We start from the raw sequence: 25,252 nt of genomic DNA, 5'->3' as shown, positions 1-25,252 counted from the left end.
AGTTAATTCTGATTTAGATTTTTCCTATATGTTAGCCACTCAGAAAGTACTTTTCCACACCACAGAATCAAAGCCTTGTCTAGGAACCAGTTTAAAGACCACATAGAAGATCACCTCCTCCCTCCGACTGAGAATACATTTTGGAAACATGACACAAAAGATGATACCAGAGCTATACAGCTGCTGTTGGGCAGGTAAGGACTTTTAACTATCTTTCTTCCTTTTAAATTCTCCCTTCAATTCATTGTGTATATTGTTAACAGATTTATCTTCTGAAAGCAATACTTACTTCCATGGAGTAGCCAGGTCATTCCCTTGGTTACTCATTGCATACTAAATAAAAATCACTACTTATTACCTACTAAGTAAAAATCTAGTCTTTAGCCTTTTATTCTTAGCTTCACTTACAGAATGGTCTCCAGCTCACCTTTCCATTCTTATCTCCTAGCTCTATTCTCAACACCATTATTAGGGTATAATTTTAAAAATTCAGATTTTAGGGGCTCCTGGGTGGCTTAGTCGATTAAGTGTCCAACTCTTGGTTTCGGCTCAGGTCATGATCTCAGGGTTGTGAGGTCAAGCCCCGTGTCAGGCTCTACCTCAGCAGGGAGTCTGTTTGAGATTCTTTCTCTCCCTCTCCCTTTTCTCCCCTCCCCACTCTCTCTCTCTCAAATAAATTAATTTTTTAAAAACCTCAGATTTTAAACAGACACAAGTTAATTCAGGATCTTATTATGTCTCTTATGTAATCTATGTTGCCTATGTAATTAGGCAGGGAAAAAAATTAAAGGGATCCCAATTGGAAAGGAAGAAGCACAACTATATTCACAGATGACACGATCTGGTATGTAGAAAATCCTAAAGAATCCACTAAAAAAATATTAGAACTGATAAATTCTGGACGATTGCAGGATATAAGATCAATACACAAAAATCAATTGTATTTCTATATACTGGCAATGAACAATCCAAAAATGAAATTAAGAAACAATTCCATTTATAATAGCAGTAATAAGAATAAAATACTTATGAATAAATTTAACAAAAGAAGTGCAAAATATAAACTCTGAAACTGCAAAACGTTATTAAAAGAAATTTTTAAAGATCTAAGTAATTAGAAAAATCCCATGTTCATGATTCAGCGCAATCCCTATCAGTATTGCAGCTGACTTCTTTGTAGAAATTAATAAACTGATTCTAAAATTCCTGTGAAATTGCAAAGGACCCAGAATAGCCAAAACAGTCTTGAAAAAGAGAAAAGTAGGGGGATTCACACTTCCCTATTTTATTTTTAAAGATTTAGTTATTTATTGGGGGTTGGGCAGAGGAAGAGACAGTCTTAAGCAGACTCTGCACTAAGTGGGGAGCCAGACACAGGGCTCAGTCTCACTACCCTGAGATCACAACCTGAGCCAAAACCAAGAGTTGGCATGAAAGGGAAGTTGAAAGAATTAATAACCAAAATGCTTAGCATGGTGCCTAGTACACATAATAAATATTGCTTTTATTATTAATAACATGTTCATTAAGAATTCAGCAAATTCATTTATAGATATCCATTCAGTACCAGTTATTTTAGGAGAAACAAAAAATGAAGGAAGTATACATGTACTTGTATGCTTATATTCCTTATTAATTTATAAACTTTTTGTAAGTAGGGTTTCTGTTTTACTTATTTCACATATCACACATGAAATTAGTCTTGTCATAATTCAGCCTAAGTACACATATTTTTGCTTAATGGAAGAAGGCATATTTATGAATTCTTCACAGAAACAGCATGAGCATTAAACTCATTGAATTATAGTTCATTCTTAACCTTCTTTTCCTCCCTGCTAGACCATAAGCAGTGCAAGAGTAGAGCAAGTTAGTTTAACCATCTCGGTATCATTCAAGACCTAACACCATGCCTGGCACATAATAGGTGCCCAGAAAAGAAAAATGTTTGTTACATAAATGAGATCATAATCAGTGTCAGTAGTGTATTTTTGAATATTAACTGTTGGCATCCCAGAGGAGGGAGAATATTTTAGGAAAATATTGATCAGGTAGTCTTCTAATGTGAGTCTTCTGCTTAACATTATCTTCTTTCATGTTTAGAACTCTAAAAAGTTTTCAGTTAGAAAAATACAGCTCAACTGAAACTTCTTTTAATGTCCTTCTGCTTTGTTTTTCTTACCTCTGCAGTGCTGAATTATCCCAAGGTCAGTACTGGAATGGGCTAGGCTCCCCTCCAGATTCCCCATCTCCTAGGAGTGATGTGTATTGCAGCAGTGAGCTGAATGATCCTCAGTATGACCAGAGTCTCCTGGAGAGCTTATTTTACACGGCACCTGTAAGTCACTGAATCTGCAGCTTTGAAAATTAAAGAACGAGACTATTAATGTTATTAGGTGCAGGCATGTTACCACTTGCCAGACAGAAAGCTATCCATTTTACCTGTGTCATTTTACAGATGAGGAGACAGGCCTAGTAAGGTTAAGAATTTTAGGGGTGCCTGGCTGGCTCAGTTGGTAGAGCATGTGACTCTTGATCTCAAGGTTGTGAGTTCTAGCCCCACATTGAGTATATATAGAGCTTACTAAAAAATAATAAAAATAATAATTAATAATAATAATGTTTAGAGATAGAGAGAGGATATGAAACGGAAATAGAAAGAATGACCTGTCTAGAGAAACAACTTGTGTACTGCAGGGGATTTAATTTGAACTGATGAGGATTTATGTGGGCAAGTTATCATCAATAAGGCAGGCTAGCATATTGCGGCCAGTCTGTGAAAGCCTTTGAATGTCAGGTGAGAAGAAATGACATGATCATAATGGTGGTTAAGGAACGTTAATCCAGCAATGAGGTAGGCAGCTAACTTAGGGGAGAATACCTGGAAGCAGATTGGAAGCCATTAGGTTATTAGAGGTGTGTATGAGAGCGGCAGCAATGGGATTGGAAAGAAAGATGAATTTAAAAGATATTATGAATTATTAGGATTTCATGACTTCCTATTTTAAAAATCATCACTGATACTGCGTTACTTGTGGGATACAAAGAAGAGAGAATTTACATTGATTACACATTTTTGACGTGCCAGGGAATTTACATGTTATCTGTTATTTTTGAGTATTGTGCCAAATGTTTTAAATTCATTATTTTATTTAATTCTTTTTCTAGCCCTATAAGATAGTGTTATCTTCTACATATCACGATATAAACTCTTAGAAGCGTTAATTACTTGTAATTAACGACATCATCTCATAAGCCTTAAGTATGGCATTAGAATCTGATCTTGGCTTACCTCCCTAACCTCATCTCCCACATTTGCCCTTTACCCTCCAGTCATACTGATTGTTTCGTCACTCCCCAAACATTCTAGCTCTTTTTTTATCTCTGTATTTTTTGCTCATACTGATTCTACTTTGAATGTTGAAATGCTTTTGTATATCTGGTAAACTCTTTATTCTTCAAAAATCAACTGATTACCTCTATACAGAAACCATCCTAGACTTCCCCCAGCAGAATTTATTGCCTGGATGCCCACAGGATCCTGGGACATTCAGGCATGTTGTACGATATAGTTCCTCGAGAACGAGAACATGTCTGCATTATCTTTGTATTACCAGTACAACAAAGCCTGATGAATACTGAGACCGAGGAGTACTTAGTGGATAAAGAAATGAGTTTACGAATGGCACTAAGTAATCCCGTATGCTATTTGAACAAAATAATTTTAGAAAAGATTTGTTGATGCGGAGTGAACCAATAGACCATGATGCAATGGAAAGATCAAAGAGTTAGAATGCACATGTCTTTCCCCAGGGTTTGATGTTCTTAATGTTGAATGACATCTGCAGCTTAGAAATTCAGCATTATTAGCCTGTGGTTTTGGTCCCTAAAATTCTTAGCTTTTGAATAATAGTTCATATTTACTCTAATTTCCTGCAGGCTGTGGACCCATTTAGATTTTGAATGCCTTGTCTTTAGCCATTTTTAAAAGTTGCCACTTAATAAAGAAAAACCTAAGAGCAAAAAGCTTTGTAATTTCACCTTGAAAAAGTTGTACTTCTTCCTTGAAGGACATTCTGATCATGCTTATTTAACTACTAATTTGTTACCATTGCCATAGGTCAATACAGTATACACCGTGAGATGCTGAAAAAAGGAAGGTGGAGGTGATAAACTTAAAATGACATTGGATTAGGGGTGCCTGGGTGGCTCAGTCGGTCAAGTGTCTGCCTTTGGCTCAGGTCATGATCCCAGGGTCCTAGGGATGGAGCCCCACAGCCAGTTCCCTTCTCAGGGAGGGAGCCTGCTTCTTCCTCTCCCTCTGCCTGCTGCTCCCCCTGCTTGTGTTCCCTCTCTCAAATAAATAAATAAATAAATAAATCTTTTAATAAAAAAATGACATTGGATTCATTTCTGCATTTATATGAGCAAGTTTTTTTTTTTTAATTTGGAACCAAATAAGTATAACACTGTCCTCTCTTTATTTTGCATTTTGTGATAGAAAGGGCTGATCAGTCAATTGTGGTAAGCTACCTTTTCTCCAAGTAAAATTTAATTACGGGGGGCTTAGTAACTGATACCCCCATTAAGAAAATTTGTGACATAATAAACAGTTCATCCTAGCAAGATTAAGAGTAGAATAAATCACTAGTGGTATGGAGTGGTAAAAAAAGAAGGTGGAGTCTTTGCATCCATATAGTTAGGTGACATTGTACCATTTTGCCTCAAACTGTGGTAGAAATATAGGCTTTGGAATCTGCCTTTGGTACTAGATACATAGTAGATAGTAAATAAGTAATGATTGCTATTGTTGAGAATTTGAAAGAAGAGTCTGTTTTCATTTATTTTCTTTGAACCAAACTTGTAGGTTATTTTTATATACCAGGAGAAATGCGGGATTATCTCCCTGGCATCAGTTATCTCTTTAAAAGAATGATACATGTGCAGAGAAGAATTTGATTACTTTTAGAGAAATGTTTTCATTACCAGTCTCCCTAAAGCAACTTTTTTTTTTGGTGCCTCTCTTTTTGTTTCTTCCCCCCATAGAAATCTGATACCAGTGTCAGTGATTTCTTCAGTGAAGATGATACTGTCCCTTCTAAAAAAATGAACCAGTCAAAAGCTCTTGCCAAATCTCCTAAGCTTCTGGAGTCAGATGATCTTAAGTTGAAGAAAAGGGCAGCGGGCAAGAAAAATAGGTGAGCCTCTCTATGATTGCTTATTTAGAGGCAAAAGCAAAGGAAGATTATTTTCACAAGATCTCCTAACGTAAATGATCTGTATTTGCCTAACACTATCATCCTGGTTAAGTGAGTTATAATAGTTCACTAAGTATTAACTCCTTAAAAGTGTAATAATATGGAAAGATGGATACAATAAAATGGAAAAGAAAGAAAGCAGAATTATAGGTTGAATGTATGCTGTACCGGGGCGCCTGGGTAGCGCAGTCATTAAACGTCTGCCATCAGCTCGGGGCGTGATCCCAGCGTTCTGGGATCGAGCCCCACATCAGGCTCTTCCGCTGGGAGCCTGCTTCTTCCTCTCCCACTCCCCCTGCTTGTGTTCCCTCTCTCGCTGGCTATCTCTCTGTCGAATAAATAAATAAGATCTTAAATTAAAAAAAAGTGTGCTGTACTGCACTGTGGAAAATATGCATAAAGAAAGCAAATGAAGAGGAATACAAAGGAGTGATGATAGTAGTTATATTAAAGTAGTGGGTTAACTGGGGTGTAATGTCTGTAGCCCTTGTAAGAAAACCTAATTCTGTAACATCAGTTTCTATACTTTTATGGAGATAAGACTTTAGATTAAAAGAATGATTTTACATTTTTTGAAATTTCTTTCACTCTCAGTCCTTGATAACTTGTGAATTAAGATACTTGCTGCCCTTTCTCTTTCCTCTTCTTGCCTGTGCAACTAAATCCTTTCATGTTGGGCCTCAGACTGTCTGTTTCACTGTCTATATGAACTCCTTTCAGAGATTTGGTTGAACAACAGATGATATCAGAAACTCCAGAAGATGCCCAAGTGATGACACTAAGTGTGGATAGATTGGCCCTTTTGGGTAGAACACATTCGGTCAGAATCATCATCGAAACGATGGGGGTTCCTCCAGATAGTCCTCAGATGACCTCTGGCAAAAAAAACTTTTCTGGCAGACCACCTAAGCTGACAGCAACAAAAAAGCGGTACGTCTCCAACATGGAAGAGCTCCAACGTGTCAAAGAAATTTGACATTTCTGGGAAGTGTGTGGTGGTAATAGTAATAAAGATAAATAATTGCATAACATTTTATGATTTATAAAGTACTTTCATATGAATCAATCAACAAAAATGTGGTGAAGTCCTCACTAGGTTTCAAGGCCAGGACTAGGTAATTGTGAGACTAAAAGAAATTGAGACCCTCGCTCTATCGTTACATACTTTATAGTCAGCACAAGAGAGATGCATTTAAAAGGCTGTAGGATGCAAAATAGATGTTTTATATTAAAAATGCTGTGGAAAATTTGTAGACATACTGTGGTGCTCATTTTCCAGCTTATACAAATATCAAATCATTGTTATATAACTGAAACTAATATAATGTTATATGTCGATTATGTTTCAATAATAGATAAATGGATAGAGTAAGTAAACTGTGCAAGCACAAGGAAGTTCTGCTTGATAGGATTGGGGAAGGCTTTCAAGAGAACAGATAGGTCCTCTGAGGGTCTGAGGTGCTGAAAATAGGAAGGATATGAAGGGCTGATCAGAGAGTAAATACGTTCATTTGTTATTTGATTTATGTTTTAATCACTTTTTTTGGTTTTGACTTTTAGCACCTTCTTTGTGGAATATCACTTTCCTGTGGGTTTTTCTAGAGGTGGATTGGGAAAGACAGCTTTGATCACCGAGGTTGTTCGACTCGCCTCCAGTAAAATTACAGATGGAGGTAAGAGACTAGTTTTCTGCTCCTTAGACATTCTTGCTGTGGAAGAATTTTTCGATCCCTAAATAGTCATCTGACTTTTATAGTACCATAGAATCATAGAGTTAGAAAGAATTGTGGACTGAATTTGCTCTAATTCCTTTATTTGATAAGTGAGGACACTGGCCCAGAGGTGCTGTGACTATCTGATGCAAGGCAGCAAGGCAGTAACATACCTGAGACTAGAATGCAGAACTCCTGATGCTTAGAGCACATTCGCTCGACTTTTGTTCCCTTTTTAAAAACAACTTTAACAAGGTATAATTCACGTATTATACAACTTAACTATTTAAAGTGTTCGTTGAACCCATTGAAGAATTCAGTGGTTTTTAGTATATACAAAGAGTTGTGCAACCATCATGATCTAATTTTAGAACATCTTCATCCCCCCCCAGAGGAAATCCCTTACTCATTAGCATCCACTCTCCATTTTCCTGTCATCACCCCCACCCACACTAAACAACCCCTAATCTATTTTCTATCATTTTACTCATTCTGGACATTTCATATAAATGGAATCATAGAGTATGTGATTTTTTAACTGGCTTCTTTGACTTACCATAACATTTCAAATTTGATCTGTGTTATGGCTGTTTCAGAACCTTTTCCCTTATTGTGGCTGTATAATATTTCACTGTATGGCTATACCACATTTAGTTATCCATTCATCAGATGATGGGCATTTGGGTTGTTTCTGCTTTTTGGCTGTTGTGGATAATGCTTTTATGAATATTTGTGTACACGTTTTTGTGTGGATATATGTTTTCATTTCCCTTGGGTATGTACCTAACAGTGGAATTGCTGAGTCATATGGTAACTATGTGTTTTAACTTTTTGAAGAACTGCCAGACAGTTTTCATCAGTTGCTCCACCATTTTACATTCTCAGCAGCAGTGTGTGGAGGGTGCCAGTTCTCCACATCCTCACCAATCCTTGTTATCTTTCATTATTTTTTATTGTAGACATCGTAGGGGTTATGAAGTCGTATCTCACTGTGGTTTTGATTTGCATTTCCCAATGACTAATGATGTTGAGTGTGTTTTCCTGTGCTTATTTTCCATGTATATATCTTAGAGAAATGTCTGTTGCAATCCTTTGCCCATTTTTAAGTTTTTGTTATTGGGTTGTAAGAATTCTTTATACATCCTGGATATAAGGCCCTTAGGAGTTACATATTCTGGATTTAAGACCCTTAACAGTTACATATTCTGGATATGAGACCTTGTGAGAGCTATGATTTTGAAATATTTTCTCCCATTAATGGGCTGTCCTTTCACTTTCTAAATACTATCATTTATAGAACAAATGTTTTAAATTTTGCTGTGGTCCAGTTTATTTTTTCTTTTGTTGCATGTGCTTTTGGTATTATCCTTCTTTTTTCTATTTTAAGTATTTCTAATACAAAAAAGTAAAAGGGTAGGGGCGCCTGGGTGGCTCAGTCATTAAGCGTCTGCCTTCGGCTCAGGGCGTGATCCCAGCGTTCTGGGATCGAGTCCCACATCAGGCTCCTCTGCTAGGAGCCTGCTTCTTCCTCTCCCACTCCCCCTGCTTGTGTTCCCTCTCTCTCTGGCTGTCTCTCTCTGTCAAATAAATAAATAAAATCTTAAAAAAAAAAAAAAGTAAAAGGGTAATATAATAAACATTTATGTCCCTGTCATCCAAAGTTATATAACTTTCTAACATTTTGTGAATTTCTTTGTCTTCGTTATCCAGTTTGATCCATGAATGGTTCATCAGTGTTGAATTCCTTCTCTGAGAGGTAGTTTAAGGAGTAAGAGATACGGTCCTAATTCTCCTACACATTCAAGTAACTTTCCTATACAGCATGGTAACATTGGATTTTTAAATTTTTATTTTGCTTTATTTGTTTTTTTAACTAGATATAATCCATTCCACTTGGTTCAAAATCTTTGTAGGCAATGTTGTAAATTTTGTATTATTCCTAAGATATTTCATGCATATATAAGCAAATATGTTTATCCTTTTTTGCCCTCCCATTTTTATCCAAGTATTAGTGTACCTTATGCATTGCTCTGTACCTTGTCTTTAACAGTGTATCTTAGTAATTTTTTCATGCCAGGAAATAAAGAACGCAGTCTTCCCAGTCCTTTATGACCACATAATATTCCCTTGTATGAATATGCCATAATTTAAACACCACTTATGGTTAATATATCACTACTTAGGTAATTTTCAGTCTTACTATTAAAAACAGTGCTTCAATAGAAAAATTTTGAACGTGCATCCTTTCTCATTTGATGTGATAATATCCAATACAAACATTAAAAATACTTATTAAAATAACTTTTTTTACATTTTTTAAATTTAAATTCAATTTAATTAACATATACTGTATTACTAGTTTCAGACATACAATTTAGTGATTCATCAGTTGCATATAACACCCAGTGTTCATTCCATCAAGGGCCCTCCTTAATGCCCATCACCCAGTAACCCCATCCCCCCATGTACCTCCCCTCTAGCCACCCTCAGTTTGTTTCCTATAGTTAAGAGTCTCTCGTGGTTTGTATCCCTCTCTGTTTTTATTTTATTTTTCCTCCCCTTCCCCTATGTTCTGTTTTGTTTCTTAAATCTCACATGTGAGTGAAATAATATATTTCTCTTTCTCTATTTCACTTAGCGTAATACCCTCTAATTCTATCCACATCATTGCAAATGGCAAGATTTCATTCTTTTTAATGGCTGAGTAATAGTCCAGTGTGTGTGTGTGTGTGTGTGTGTGTGTGTGTGTGTGTCTGTGTGGATACACACCGCGTCTTCTATATCCATTCATCTGTCGATGGACATCTGGGCTCTTTCCATATTTTGGCTATTGTGGACATTGCTGCGATAATCACTGGGTACATGTGCCCCTTTGAATCACTATGTTTGTATCCTTCAGATAAATACCCAGTAGTGCAATTACTGGGTCTTAGGGTAGCTCTATTTTTAACTTCTTGAGAAGCCTCTTCACTGTTTTCAGAATGGCTGCACCAGTTTGCATTCCCACCAGTAGTGTAAGAGGGCTCCCCTTCTCCACGTCCTCACCATCATCTGTTTTTTCCTGTGTTGTTAATTTTAGCCATTCTCACCAGTGTGAGGTGGTATCTCGTTGTGGTTGTGATTTGAAAATACTCTTAAAAACAGCACCTAAAGTAATTTAGTGTACTTTTTTTACTAGAATACATTGTTTCACTTTCCCCATCACCTTAAAGGAAGAATGGAAGCATTTAAAATTTTTCACATGTTTACTTCTGGCGTATGCTTAAATTATTGACAGCAGCAGAAGCTGCTCTGGAGGTTTGTTTAGAGCATTCAAGAATGCATAATTGATCCTGTTGGCTGAAAGTATGTTTAAGGAGCTTTAATATGCTTCAAACTTATCAAACCCCCATATGCAAGGAAACACGTTAGATCTTTTTCTCAAGCCTTTCCTTTTATCTCCTTCTACCTATGTGATCTCTGCTGAGTTTCTTAAAACTTCTCTGAGCCTCAGTTTCGCCATCTGTAAAATTGAAATACAGCAAGGACACAGTTCTGATATGAGTTTCAATTAACATAGTACCTGTAAAGCAAGGACTCAAGGGATTGATGTATAGTCAAATGGGATAATGAATGTAAAAATATTAAATTCTAGAACAGTATGTAACTAATAGTAGCTTACACTTACTGGGTACTAAACTACCTGCCAAGAACTCTACTCAGTGTTTTATATACATCCACCATTTAATTGATTTTCATACCACAACATAGAAAACTCAGTCCTTTATGACTGTATTACTCATAAATTAAAACACACAACAATCAAGTAGCTTGTCTGAGATTGTACAGCTGGTTTACTGGTGAACTAGAATTTGAACATAGAACAATTTTTTAAAGATTTTATTTATTTATTTATTTATTGAGTGGGGATGAAGGGGGGGAAGGGGCATAGGGAAAGGGAGGGAGAGAATCTTAATCAGGCTTCATGCTCAGTGGGGCTTGATCCCATGAGCCTGAGATCATGACCTGAGCTGAAATTAAGAGATGCTTAACCAGCTAAGCTACCCTGGTGCCCCTGAATCTAGAGCATGTTTTATTCTAATTCATATGCTTTTAATCTATATTGCTTTTCAGTTGTTGTTGACCACAGTGGTTGAGTTCTCCCTGTGTCCTTCTGAAAAAGATCACATGGGAAGTGTGTAATAAGCATCAAGCCAGGAATTGGAAGACAGAGTTCTAGTTTTGTTTATACCATACACTAATTGTATGAGCTTAAGCAAAATCACTTTTTTCATCTGTGGGCCTCTCTTAACAATAACATAGATTGGACTAGGTATTTTCAAGATAACCTTCCAACTCTTCTATTTTCCTCCCTTCCAACTCTTAAAAAAACTTCTCTGGGACATTGTTCAGCAATTTATTTACAGTTTATTTCATTATTGCCTTAACTCGCTTTTAATGGTTAAAAAAAAAGAAAGCCATGAGCTTAAGAAACGAGAATTATGTGAGAAATACAGTGATAGAGTGTAAAAACTAGATGGTGACGAAAAATCTGAGTAAAATAGAGTTGTGTTTGTACAAAAAAGGATTTTTCAGTATCCAAATTGCTTTTTCCTCTGTTACTTCAGTCCTTCCACCACCACTGAGGTGTAGGTGTTGTCTTATTTCCCTTCTCCTGGTAGGATAATCAGGTCAGCTGGTCCCATGGGTGTGGGGTTCCTGGGCCGAGACTTTTTGTTTACAGTTCTTGTGTATGGATCCAGAGTAGAAGACCCAGATCTTATTTATGAGTATCAAGGGAAGTATACAGAGTCAAGAATTAAGATGGCAAAGATGAATAAAATTGATCAGTAGACCAAAGTGATCAGTTTGAATGAATACCAGAGATAGCAATTTTCTGTGTTAACAGGGCCTTTTGTGAGGGCTTTCCATTTTAAGGGTGTAGAAGTGAATGAACAGGAAAATCATTTTACAGGTGGGAAGTTGTGGCCGAGGTGGTCACTAATGAGTAATAGAACTGGAGCTTGACCTTACATTCTTTGGTTCAAATCCCAAGGTCTTTTTTCTTTTTTTAAATCTGTTAAAGCCCCATAGCAGTGAGTACAAACTCAAATACTAACACTGCTTTATCCCGTTTACACTTATTATTATAGCAAAAATCCTTTCCTTCTGTCTAAGAGACCAACGTGCCAGCTAACATCAGGACCTGGTACCTTGTGTGAAGGTGACAGTAGGAGTCCCCTAGCCTTCGGCCAAAAGATAAACTCATTTTCATTACAGTTTTTGATTCATTCTTCTCTTCGTTTATGCCTCATTGTCCCAGCAGCCCACCCCCTTCTTTTGTTAATACCTACCAACTTGTCTTTTTAAAACAATAAATCATATTACCTTACACCCAGTGAAGATCTGTGTCTTTTCATATCGTGTGCTCATATGCTTGCCATTCATTTCTCGTAGCAAAACTAGAGCAACATAGCACTGCTTAGCTTCTCCCTACTATACGCAGGGTTTTTTCTTTGTCTCTGCTCCTTCAGTCCCTACAACCCTAACACTTTTGTGAAAGTATGCTGACTAAATTTCTTTTTTTTTTTTTTAAGATTTTATTTATTTATTTGAGAGAGAGAGTGTACAAGCAGGGGAGGAGCAGAGGGAGAGGGACATGCGGACTCTCTGCTGAGTGCAGAGCCCAACTGACTGCAGGGCTCAATACCAGGGCCCCTGAGATCATGACCTGACCTGAGCAGAAGTCAGACGCTTAACTAAGCCTGACTAGATTTCATTTTTTTTTTAAGGCTTTATTTATTTATTTGACAGAGACACAGCCAGCAAGAGAGGGAACACAAGCAGGGGGAGTGGGAGAGGAAGAAGCAGGCTCTCAGGGGAGCAAGGAACCTGATGCGGGGCTCGATCCCAGGACCCTGGGATCACGCCCTGAGCCGAAGGCAGACGCTTGATGACTGAGCCACCCAGGTGCCCCATGACGAGATTTCTGAAAGAGATTTTAGTTAAATCAAGAGGGAGGCAAGTGGTGTCAAAGCATGGATTGATGATGGCTCTAGTTGGGTGGCCTGACATATGCTCATGTGTTTGGTTCTCCTTACAGTGGTGAATTTCCAGCAGCGATTTGTGTTTCCAGTACACTTTGGTGGCCCAATGATAGAACACTGGTGGAATTCCAACGTCACTTTCCAAATTTACACAAAGAAAACCCCACAGAAAAAGGTATCTCAAGTGATTTTGACTTTGCCTTACCATTCACACTAGGGAATTAGAACATACTTAAAATTCTATTCTTACCTAAAGTAGGAATTTCTCCAGGCTCAAACACTGCTTATTATTATTTCTAATTTCTGTTTGCTATTTGTTATAAGCCAGATATGCTAAAGGAGCTACACAGACACACTAGCAAAGTTAATCATTATAACTCTGTGAATTAAGTATGTTATTATCTTTATTTTACAGACAAAGAAACTGAGATTTGGTGAAGTTTAGTAGCTTGTCTAAGATCGCTCAAGCTAATAAAAGATAAAGCCAGGCCGGACTCCATCTCAAGTTTTCTGACTTCAGACCCTAAGTTCTTAACCTCTTCACTGTATTCCCTGCTACAGAGAAGGGACTATTTGAATTGATATAGGTTATTAGCCTTAATTTGAGACTATTTCTTATTTTCAGGCAGAGTATGTAGAAGTCCAAGATAATATAATGTGGATAGCAGATTTAATCAGCTTATAAACTTATTCTAAGTTTATAAAATCCACTTGCAATTGGTACAGCATAAATCAGTAAACTATGTCATGAGCAGTTTTTAACTTCTTTCAGTAAAACTACTGAAATCTTCCTAATCTTTGCCCACCTCTTGAGTATGGATAGCATGAGGAATGTGTCTTGCGTTTTTTTTGTTTTTTCAGAGGATATAAATAATACAAGTTCTTTTTGGAAAATATACCAAAATAGGAAGAGGTGGAAAAACACATAATTCTACAACCTCAGGACTGCCTCTCTATAAACGTTTCAGTATATTTTCATTGAATCTCCTAGCTAATGGCTCTTTCTAATAAAAGAATTGTACATGTTTTTGGCAGAGAACTTGAGAAAGTATTTCTGAGAAGCAAAAATTGTCTATAATCCCATTACCAGGAAATAACTTTGTTAATATTTCTGTTTCCCCTTGTGTGTTTTTTTCAAATGAATACAATACATGTGTAAATCTTTGGCAGTATTAGGATAATTTTATATACAGTTTTTATCCTGCCTTTTTAAAAATTTAACATTATCTTTAAAATATTTGAAGATTTACTATATATTACTTAATACTCTATTTTTACCAAACACTGTAATGAATACTTCTCATATTATTTCACACCTTTTGTAAACATTGTTTTAATGACTACATATTACTGCATTGTAGCAATGTGCTATAATTAACTTAATAATTCCTGATTATTGGACCTCTAGTTATTTCTAATTGTTAATTTTTAAAACATACCTATTTGTGTATAAGCTTTTTATGTATTTGTTACTATTTTAGTGTAAATTCCCAGAAGTGGAATTACTGAGCTAAAGAGTGAATATTTAAAGCTTTTAATATTTACTGCCAAATTTGCTGTCCAGAAGTATGTTGCCAGTTTATATTCCCAACTTCACACATTTATGATAACCTCTGTCTCCATAACCTTGATAGCCAGGTATATAAAGTTTTATAATTTTTTAGCTTGATGGCAAAAATTTGTATCATCTAAATGTTATTTTTTATCTTTAATAGTGAAGTTGAACACTTTTTGTAAAGAACTAACTCTTAAAAATAGAAAAAGATTATCTTTCAACCTCTTGGTGACTCATGAAACCGTCTACAATCTCCCAGAGAGAAGTAGTGAAACCCATAATGGGGACCAAAATATGGCAGAATATAGGTTGCCACTTAAAGTTGCCTCAGATAGTTAAGCTATTTACTTTATAAAGCATGGGTTCCCTTCTGAGCTGTCCTATGTTGTCACTCCAGTTAAAATCTTGTCTTTAATTTAACCTAAATTTTTTCTTTCCTTCTCTCAGCCAGAAGTCATTGGATCTGCATCACTGCCTTTACGAACTGTCATTCAGTCTGAGTTACTTTCTTTCAGTAACCAGCTTCCAGTGCAACAGGAGAATGGTCAGGCCCCACTGGGCCCCCTTAAGGTACATAGATACACATTCAGGTAGTCAAGTATTTACGGAGCATGTATTGTTAGCACTGAACAAGAAAATCAGGGTCTCTCCTCTTGCAGCTTCTATTAAAATAGCGTAGCAGAGGGGCGTCTAGGTGGCTCAGTCGGTTAAGCGTTTGCCTTTGGCTCAGGTCATGATTCCGGGTCCTGGGATCAAGCCCTACATCGGGCTCCCTGTTCAGTGGGGAGCCTGCTTCTCCCTCTCCCCATTGCTTGTCGTCTCTCTCACTATCTCTCTCTCTCTGACAAATAAATAAATAAAATCTTAAAAAATATAGGCAGCAGAATTGCTTTGAAGGAAATAAACAATACAATGTGAAAGTGAATACCTGGGAGGAAGTAGGGGATGGAGGTCAGAGAAGGTCTAAGAAAGTGACATTTTAGGTAAGATTTGAAGGAGAGGAAGAGGCCACCAAGTAAAAAGTGGAGGGAAGATAATTCCAGAGAAAGGGAGTAACACATGCAAAGGCCCTAAGGCAGAAATGTTGTCATAGGATAGTGAGCCCAGAAGGAGAATGGTAGAAAATAAGACTGGACAGGCAGGTGGAAGGCATATCATTCAGAGCTTTGAAGGTCTACGTAAATGGTTTAGATTTTATGCTAAAAGCCAAGAAAGGACAAAGCATGAGAGTGACATTTGATTTACATTTTTAAAAAATTTATTTATTTGAGAGAGAACATAAGCAGGAGGGGCAGAGGGAGAGAGAATCTGAAGCAGACTTTGAGCTGAGCATGGGGCCCGATGTGGAGCTTAATCCCACGACCCTGAGATCACAACATAAGCCAAAACCAATAGTCAGATGTTTAACTAACTCACCACCTAGGCTCCCTGATTTACATTTTTAAAAGATAACTGTGTGGAGAATAGATTGTAGGAGACAAGAAGAAAAATAGAGACTTACCTTAGTCCAGAAAGGAGATCACTAATGGCTTGGACTAGAGTAGTGGCAGTTGAACAAAGAGAGAAGTGACTGAGTGTGTGGTCTGGTGGAATGAGTTCTGATGTATAATTCATTGGAAAGAGGGTTCTTACCTTGTATTCAGAAGCCACAGGATTTCTTAGGTGGCATTATACTGGCTTCAGTATAGCTTTGTCTTATTGTTCTGGTGAGCTTTTAAAATAATCACAGCCATACCTATGACATTTCCATGGCTCTCCATTGTCCAAAATATAAAATACATGGCTCATCATAAGGCTGTAACCTATCACTTACAGCTTCCCTACCAGTAGGTATGTCTAACTATGTAAAGAATCAAGAAGGTATCATGCTGGGTTATACCTCCATGCTTTTGATCTTGATTTTCATGTTGCTGCCTCTTCTTGGAAGCTCTCTCTGCCTACTTCCTGGTCTTCTTGATAATAAACACCATTTAGTTTTAAAGACCGGTGTGATCGTCATTATGAAAAATTAACATCACATTACTCTTCCACTATCAAAGGTTTATTTTCTGTTTGCCTAGTTCATTCTGGACTGCAAGGTTAAAATCAGAAAAGAGGAATTAATGGAACTGATGGACTAGAAATTGTTTCTGTCCTGGCTCTGTTGGGAGAAGTACTGTTCTAGATAGATTGCTGTCCATATTCAATAGCATGAAGGAACCTCGCTGTGGGTTTTAAATAAAGGGAACAGCAAGTCCCCTTTATCCCTAATGACTTCAAACTTAGAGAAAAATTGCAAAAATAGCACAAAGAACTCACATACCCTATACCTAGACTCACCGATTACTAACATTTGTCACATTTGCTTTATAATTATCTACCTCCTGTCTCTCCCTTTCTCACTCTTTTTTTCTTATCTCCCTCTGCATTCCCCCCGAACACACCCACACACAATTTTTTTCTGTACTATTTGAGAATATGTTATAGACATCATACATCTTTCCCCCCTAAATTCTTATATTTCCTAAGAACAAGGACATGATCATACACAACACTGTACAGTTATAAAAATCAATGTAACCTTGATAATGTCCATAGTCCATATGCAGATTTCACCAATTGTGCCGATATGTCCACATATAGAATTTTTTTTTCCTGTTCGGGATTATCTGTTACATTTTTCATCTCTCTTTAATCTCGTTTAGTCTGGAACAGTTTTACAACCCTTCTTTGACTTTTAGTACTTTGATATTTTTAAAAAATAAGGCCTGTTATTTTGTAGACTGTCCTCCATTGGGGTTTACCTGAATCACTTATCACTATAATGATTGTAAGATGATGATTTTCTAACTCCTCCCTTCCTTATGTTTTTCTTAATTGCATTCTGCTATACAGAAGAGTTGTCCATTCTCCCATATTTATTTATGTTGGTATAGACTCATGGATTTTTACATTATTCAGTAGGTTATAATCCATTACTGTTATTCATTTTAATGCTCGAATTGTCCCAGATTTGGCCAATGTGAGCTCCTTTGATTGAATTCTGTATTCTTTCTCCTTTCGATATGTCCCCATCCTTTTCTGAGCACTTCCTTATTTTTCAGCACAAGATGATGTTCCACATTCATCTTATAGTATTGATAAATCATCTGTCTAGCTTTTCTTAATCCTGATAAGGTAATGTACATGCAGTCTATTAGTGTTCTTACTATTATGGTATTTGAGAATGAGTTAATTATTTTCTAACAATCTGATTTGCCTCTAGCTCCAAAATTCTGATTCTGATTCCAGAAGACATACTTGCTAAGTCTCTTCCTCTTGTGTTTTATAGGTAACCATAGAGCTTGTTATAGATAACAAGGATTTCACTGGTGTGAATACTAAATTAAGTAGCAGCACCCAACATAGCCCACCTTGTGCCCTTACAAGTCCAGATAAGACACTATCAGAACCCGGTCAATATGTCAACTGTAACAAAAATCCAGAGAACCTAAATCAAATTCACAAAGAAGCTGCAAAGAAAGTGCAAAATTTGGTGCTCCCCAGCCCAAAGTCACCAAGCCCTGTTGCACCAAATCCTTCAAACTTCACGGCTGTGCCAGCCTCTCACAATTTAGCAAATCAGACAAATGAGTCAACAAAAGAGACTGCTTTGCTGTTGCATGTGCTGTTGATGGTGCCAGATGGGAAAGATTTCATTACTGGAGAATCTGACAAACAACCACCGTGCAACATTTATTTAAATTGCAAACTTTTCAGCACAGAAGAAGTCACCAGATCTGTCACCGCATGGGGCACAACACAACCAGTCTTTAACTTTTTTCAGGTAACTTTATATATATCTTAACCTTCCATATCCATTAGGGATGTATGTTTCTCAAATCATAATTCCATTATAAAAGAAACCTAGAATGTTCAGACTGGGAGAGACCTTTGTAATTATCTGCCGTGCAGATCCATTCCCACTGTGGGATTGAAAGAGGGAAAAGACATCTTCAACATTTTAAAACTTGTGTCTTCATTTCCTTCTGTCATTAGTTGATATGGTTTCCCATTGTTTCTTTTGCCTGAGTTCTGAATTCTATTCCTTTCTGCTTCCTCTAGAACTAAACTTTCCCCTCTCTTTTCTGTATCTCCAAACTCTTCTTTTAACTCTAGTTAACTTTTTTATATATTTTTTTCTCTCCTTTATTCCTCTACTTATTTCAGTACTTATCTTGCTTGATTTCTCTGTAAGATTTGATGCTATTGCTTAAATTGTTTCCTTTCTTGATTTTCATAACTCCACTCTCTTATTTTCTTCCTGAATCAGCAACTGTTCTTTTTCGGTCTGTGGGCCAGTAGGAAAAGAGTGGTGACCGCAGCACTTCTTTCTCCCTTTCTCTTACCTTTGATTATTGGTGCTCCTGTTCATTGCTCCTTGGCACTCTTCCAAACCAACCCTCTTTTACCTGGGTCACTACTTCTGTTCCCATAGCTTTCGCTATTATTTTTTTGAAGATAACTTCCAAATCCATACCTCCATGTAGGCCAGACATTTCTGATCAGGTTTCTGATCTCTCTGTATAACTACTGGCCATCATCCCCAGGTATCCCAAAAGCACTTGACACTGGCTTAGACCTAATGCACTGCCTGACATATCAGAGGTATTCAATAAAGATGTCTAAATGAAAAAAGGAATTCAAATGTGTACAGATCTGAATTTATTATTCCTTCCAGATCTGTTCCACCTCCTCCTTATCTGCCCTAATTCATACTGTAATCTACTTAGAAACCCAAGCAGACCCTGAAAGGTAGCCTTGACTCTGTTATACAATTATTCACCAAATCCAGTAGAAGCTGCCAACTTAATTATCTCCAGAACACATCTTCTTACCTCAACTCAATTGCCAGTGCATTCATTCAGGCCCTCTTTCTCATTCCAGATAGCCTTCAGTCTGTTTCTGGTCTTTCCCTGTCCGTTCCTTTTTGTACCAGTAGGAATGATCTTTCTAAAACATTAATCTCAATATTTTCCTCCCCGGCTTTAAACTTTTCAGTGATTCCCTGTCGCTTTCAGGATAGAGTCCAGATGTTTAGTGTGGACTACAAGACCCTTTAAGAACTGACTGTCTTCCCTTCAGAACTCTTCCCTTCACGCTAGATAGCGCAGCTGTGTCCAGCTACTTGAGGTTTTGTAAACGTTCTCTTTCCCTACCGCTGTGTCTTTACATGTGCTTTTCCTTCTGCCTTGCATTTCCTTCTCAGCCTTCATGACTCCTATTAGGCAGAGCTTTTTATGCTAGTTAACTTCTGCTTATCCTTAAGAATTTAGGGTTACTTTCTGCCAGCAGCTTTCTCTGAAATCTCCCTATTTGTAGTTAGGTCACTATGTTTCACATTTTTTAATGGTTTCACAGAACAGAAATGTGCTCAGGTACCTTATATAACTGGATGGATACAAAAGTAGGTCTGTTCAGGGTCTCTGCTTCTTTGGTGTCTTCATCTCATCCTGTCATACATCATTTCTGGTTTCACCCTTTTCCTTTCATGTTTTCTATTGGTTTCATCCTGGGGCTTATCTCTCCTCTGCTGATGCAGTTATGCTACAGCTTGGTCCCTTCAAATTGGTGGGCCCTTGATTCTGCCATTAATTTAGCTGACTGTCTCTTGGCTGCAGCTCTCTCCTTCTCTTCGTGACTTCCCTTTCTCTTTCAGCTACCAGTTGACGGACCAGTTCTTGAATAATTTTACACTGAAAATCCAATTGAACAGTTGGCTTGTTATTTACCAACATCGGTTGGGCAGAGCTTTTTGCACTAGGCCATACCATCCAACTAGTGGATTGGCTGCCCTTTGATTAGGTGCTCAACCCTTGTATAGTCAGTAGCCATCTTTCTTTCAAAAACGTTTGGGGGGGTGGGAGGGGCAGGAAAAAAAAAACCTGTCTCAGCAGGAGTTCACAAATGGGTCATTTTCCTTAGAAAGGCTTGAATAAGGGGATGAGGCACGGGCAGGCAGTGATTGACATGTCTAACAACCTTCTCTGTGTCCTCAAAGCCCCGTCTCTATGAGCTTTGTCGTCAGAGAACTCATACCGTTTTGTATTTGGCCTTTCTGTGTTGGTCACTTAAACCAGACAGGCTTCTCTTGAGGCACAGAGTGGGTTTTATTTTAATGTCTTCAGCTCCTAGCACTGTGCATGGCTTTCAGTTCAAATTGGGCTTTGTTAGTACTTGTTGAATAAGAGCATAAATTAATCCTTTGTCTCAGGTGTGGGTTTTTGTTTTCTTTTGTTTTTTGATTGCTCCTCTCCCCAGGTCATTCCTGTCTCTCTGTCTTCCAAATACCTGGAAAGGCTGAAGAACAATGTGATGGTAATTGAAACATGGAACAAGGTGCGGAGCCCAGGACAGGACAAGTTGCTCGGGCTGGTGAAACTCCCCCTCCATCAGTTTTACATGTCATTCAAGTAAATAGGATCTTTTGGAGTATTCTTTACTTTAAGTCTTTATCTTTGTATGGACTGAAGAGGAATTCTTTTGGCTTGCAAAAATGACTAGCCCAATAATACCTTGGAGGACTTTTCTCAATTTCACCACAGTTGCTGCACTTTCTCCTATGTTAGGACAGTTTTACAGATACTGCTTACCATATTTCAGGCCCTATGCTAAGAACCTTACATACATCAAGTCATTTAATCCTCACAACAGTTTTCTAAGGCAGGTAATTTTTATTTCCCCTATTTTGCAGATGAGTTAACAAAGGCACAGAGGATTCAAATAACTTGTCATATATTTTGTAAGTAGGAGAAGCAGGGTTAGAACCCAGAGAGTTCTACTGCTTCACCAAGAAGCTCTACTGCCAAAGGTTATCACCTCACAAAACTAATGGTTTAGTTCTCTGTCACAAAAACATCAGTACTGTTTACTTCAGCTGTTTGCAAGATTTCTATACTGAGTGCTGTCTTTTGGCCCTTCACATTTGATCACAGTGCACCACTTCTCACTGTGAGCATCCCAGTGCGGTACTGATTTATCTGAAGGTTATTTCTGTCCTCACTACAGACTGTTCATTTTTTGTTTTGGTTCAAGGTACTGATTTTTAGTTATTTTAGCACTGACTTCTTTCCTAACAGCCTTCTTACTGCTCTGTGTTTTAAATGCTGTTGTTTTACATTTTACAGAGAGCCCTTTCGTGGCCACTGTTTCACGTGAGCCTTTCTATAACCCCAGGAAGTATTACCATTATCCCCTTTTTACAAATGAGGAAACTTATCCTTTGACTTGCAGAAGTCAGCCAATCTGGCTTTCTTTTTATCATGTGTAAAATGAGGGTGATGATAGATCCCATGTCTCCCTTATGGCACAATTGTGACAATCCAGTGAGAAAATAAGTGGGTAAGCCTTCTGTGAACAGTGAAATACTTATGATGGTAACACTGGAAAGCATGGTCAGGCTAAGGAGTGCTGCTGAAATCGTGCCACTGTCAGCTGTAGGCTTTTTTCCCCCTTTTTAGTTGTGATATTAGTGTGGTCTGGTACTTCCCTTCCCTTCTCATTTCATTAGACCCCATTCTTCGCTGAAAGAGCGTAAAACAATAGTAGCCACTGGTTACTGAGTACTTTTATGTGCTAAATATTATAGTTGGTATTTTAGGTTTGTTATCTCAGCTAATCCTAATAACTGCCCTTGATGGAAGTTTTATTACCTACATTTTACAGAAGAGGAAACAGGCTTTAGAAAGGTTAAATTGATCACTTACAGTCATTCACAAGTACGTAGCAGAGCTAAGGTTCAGCATGGTATAATGAAGAACATTTGGACTTTTTCTCATCTGTTAATAGTAGATAATACCAACTTTTGCAGTGTTAGAAGGATTATAGATGGCAGATATTATTGGTAATATTATCCAAATCTTATCTGCCAGACTGCAAAGACCATGCTTTTTCAAGTTGACCACACTGCCTCCCTGTAAAGTCATGCAGTTCAGCAAGCCTGTGCTGAGACAGTGCTCAGTCCCAGATGCTGGGCTTGGGGTCATGGTGATAACAGACATAAATCAGACATTCTCTGCTTTCAGATTGCTACATTTGGAACTTAACTGCCTGGTAATTTTTATTTGACGAGCTATGGTGGAATCATATATTTTTTCAAACCAATATTTTCTAGTTGTAGACCCATTTTTAACAAACCGAGAAGATAAACCAAGTAGGAAATGCAGCAGCCAACTCTGTGACATGATCAATGGTTGTTATTTGCTCATTCGCAACTTCTCTCCCTTTAGAGATCCCAAAATTTCTCGCCTGCTGCTTGATGCTCAGTACCCAGTTGTTGCTGTTGACAGCTACATGCCTGTGATTGATGTGTTCTCAGGCCACCAAAATGGGAGTCTTCGCGTCTTTTTAGCCATGGGTTCTTCAGATCAGATAATGGCTCTACAAAGATTAAAGAATGAAGAAGGAACACTTCCTCCTTTCCACCCTAGGCCAGCGCATTTTCTGGACCAGCCATCTATAGCATCTGTTAATATGGTAGTGATTAAACACTTGATTATTTACAAAAACCATAATCTCATTTTAAGGTGTATAACATGATTCTTTAATATACATAACATTGTGAAAGGATTACCACGGCGAAGGCTTTTAACGTCGCTTCACCTATTTATTTATTTTTTTTATGTGTGAAGTGAGAGCACTTAAGATCTATTAGTACATTTTAAGTGTCATCATCTCATTTTATCTTGCTTGTTTTAATGAAACCATTGCCCCAGATCCTTATTTCAGTAGTGAAAAGGAACATATTTGTACTCCAGTGCATGCTGTAGATCCAAGGAATTATTTGTTTTGTGGTTTAAATGTATATCTGCCCCTCTGAACTTTTTGAATTTATAAAGAAACTCTAATTGGACAACCACATCCTAATCCTCTTATTTACTAAATTGATTGCCTTTTTAAAAATTAGGGTGAACCTGAGACTGCATTTTAAAAGGTCTTAATTAAAAAAAAGATAATGGGGGGGAGGAATAGGGGTGGGAGGTTGACAATGATCCCAAATGTAAGCCCGCAAAATCTTATTCTGTTTCTTAACCAAATCCACATTGGAGAGTTATAATGAAGTTCCTTGCTTTTCTAACAGTAAATTCTAAAGAGTAATTTGTTTTGTACAGTGATGTACAACTGAGAAAGCACACTGATTTACTTTTACGTGTTTATTTCCCTAATACTACATGAGAGGAACCATTGTCATTCACTTTTTAGGTGATGAAACAGAGTCGAAAGAAGTTATGTTATTTGTCCAGGGTCACATAGCTAAGAATGGGAGAATCAGAGTTTAGACACAAGCCTTCTTTTTTTTTTTTTTTTTTTTTTTAAGAGAGAGAGAGCATGCACAAGGAGGGAAAGGGCAGACGGGGAGGGAGAGAATCTCAAGCAGACTCCCCGAAGTGGAGCCCTACGCCGGGCTTGATCTCAGCCAAATCTCAGTCTCCACGTGGTTTAAGTGTGTTATGTTTTTAAAACAATCTGAATGACAAATGTGATGTCCCTAACAGAGAGAGATTAGGAAAACGTCTATGAGTAAATTTTTGTTTATTTGTATATTATGAACTCCAAACACTAGTCTTTCTATTAGATACTAGTGTCTATTAATAGATAATAGTAGCTTTTAAAGTTTAAAAATGACAGAAAAATCAACAAAGAAAACTTATTTATAATATTCCCAAGTCTATTTAAGTGTTATATGGCCCTCACCTTGCAGTGTAGACTCAGATTTTGTTAAATTCCATGCCAAAAGTTAGAAAATATTACTATGAACATAAAAGAACTCTTTGAAAGATTAGATATCTATACAGTTGTTTTTCTTCCTGCACTCATGTCCCTCATCCATTTCAGCATCTGCAGAACCGAATTATTAAATTACTCTAATACTGTGTGGCCAAATTAAGCAGCTGCTGAGACTATGAGAGATTTTTTTTAACCCAAATTTTTCTTCTCTGGGGAATCAAATTGAAAGTTCTCTGTTTCCCTAAGGAAGGTTTTGGAGCAGATATTGCTGATATGTTTTTAGAATACAAAGCAAAGACCTTATATAATTTCTATTCCAAATTCATGGGATTAGTAGTTAGAATGTTAGACACATATAAATCATACAGTTTGACCCCTGAATCCTGAATTCCCTCTTTGAATATTCCCACTTATTAGTTGTCTCGTGTCTGTTGAAGGTGTATAGAGTAGAGGTAAAAAGGTTGGCTGTAGAGTCAGATTACCTAAATTCAAACCCTGGTTCCACTCTTGTTAGCTGTGCTGTTAAATTAGTTGCTACAAGTGAAGGGCTTAGTATAGTGCCTGGTTATAAGAAATAATAAAAACCTTAAATTATTATTAGTATAGGTTACCTTCAATAATGGTATGTTCTCAACCTCCCCTACTAGTCCTTACCATTAATGAATAATCTCAGTGTTATTCCCAACTTCATTAAAAATAGTATTTTGGGGCATCTGGCTAGCTCAGTCAGTAGAGTGTGCGACTCTTGATCTCAGGGTCATGAATTCGAGCCCTACATTGGGTGTGGAGCCTACTAAAAAAAATTAGTATATTAATACCTATTTGTTTCATGTATATATATTTTTGTCCTATTAGAATATTCTTAATGTATTCTGTTCTTAGTGTACTAAGAATCAGGAACCGATGTTGAATTTTATCAAATGCCTTTTTAGCATTTATTGAGATAGTCATGTTTTTTTC

General features: G+C 37.3%; 1 protein-coding gene across 4 annotated transcripts in view; it reads left to right on the top strand.

Annotated features, from left to right (window-relative positions):
• C2CD3 (C2 domain containing 3 centriole elongation regulator) overlaps positions 1–25,252 on the top strand; it is a 130,715-nt gene that overhangs the window by 29,553 nt on the left and 75,910 nt on the right. For all 4 annotated transcript variants that reach the window (XR_015726931.1, XM_045816163.2, XM_045816164.2 and 1 more), the window contains 10 exons: positions 66–194; positions 2,188–2,335; positions 5,044–5,195; positions 5,976–6,185; positions 6,816–6,928; positions 13,050–13,168; positions 14,996–15,118; positions 17,859–18,353; positions 20,828–20,979; positions 22,795–23,041. Coding sequence is in view for 3 of the 4 variants with exons in the window: in XM_045816163.2 (XP_045672119.2) it covers positions 66–194; positions 2,188–2,335; positions 5,044–5,195; positions 5,976–6,185; positions 6,816–6,928; positions 13,050–13,168; positions 14,996–15,118; positions 17,859–18,353; positions 20,828–20,979; positions 22,795–23,041 (1,888 nt within the window). In the remaining variant the exon portion in view is untranslated. The remainder of the gene's footprint in view (positions 1–65; positions 195–2,187; positions 2,336–5,043; positions 5,196–5,975; positions 6,186–6,815; positions 6,929–13,049; positions 13,169–14,995; positions 15,119–17,858; positions 18,354–20,827; positions 20,980–22,794; positions 23,042–25,252) is intronic.

The sequence above is a fragment of the Ursus americanus genome, chromosome 16 (assembly GCF_024610735.1).
Source record: "Ursus americanus isolate L20-20 chromosome 16, mUrsAme1.1.p, whole genome shotgun sequence".
Classification (NCBI taxonomy): domain Eukaryota; kingdom Metazoa; phylum Chordata; class Mammalia; order Carnivora; family Ursidae; genus Ursus; species Ursus americanus.
This window is presented reverse-complemented; position numbering and strand designations above follow the sequence as displayed.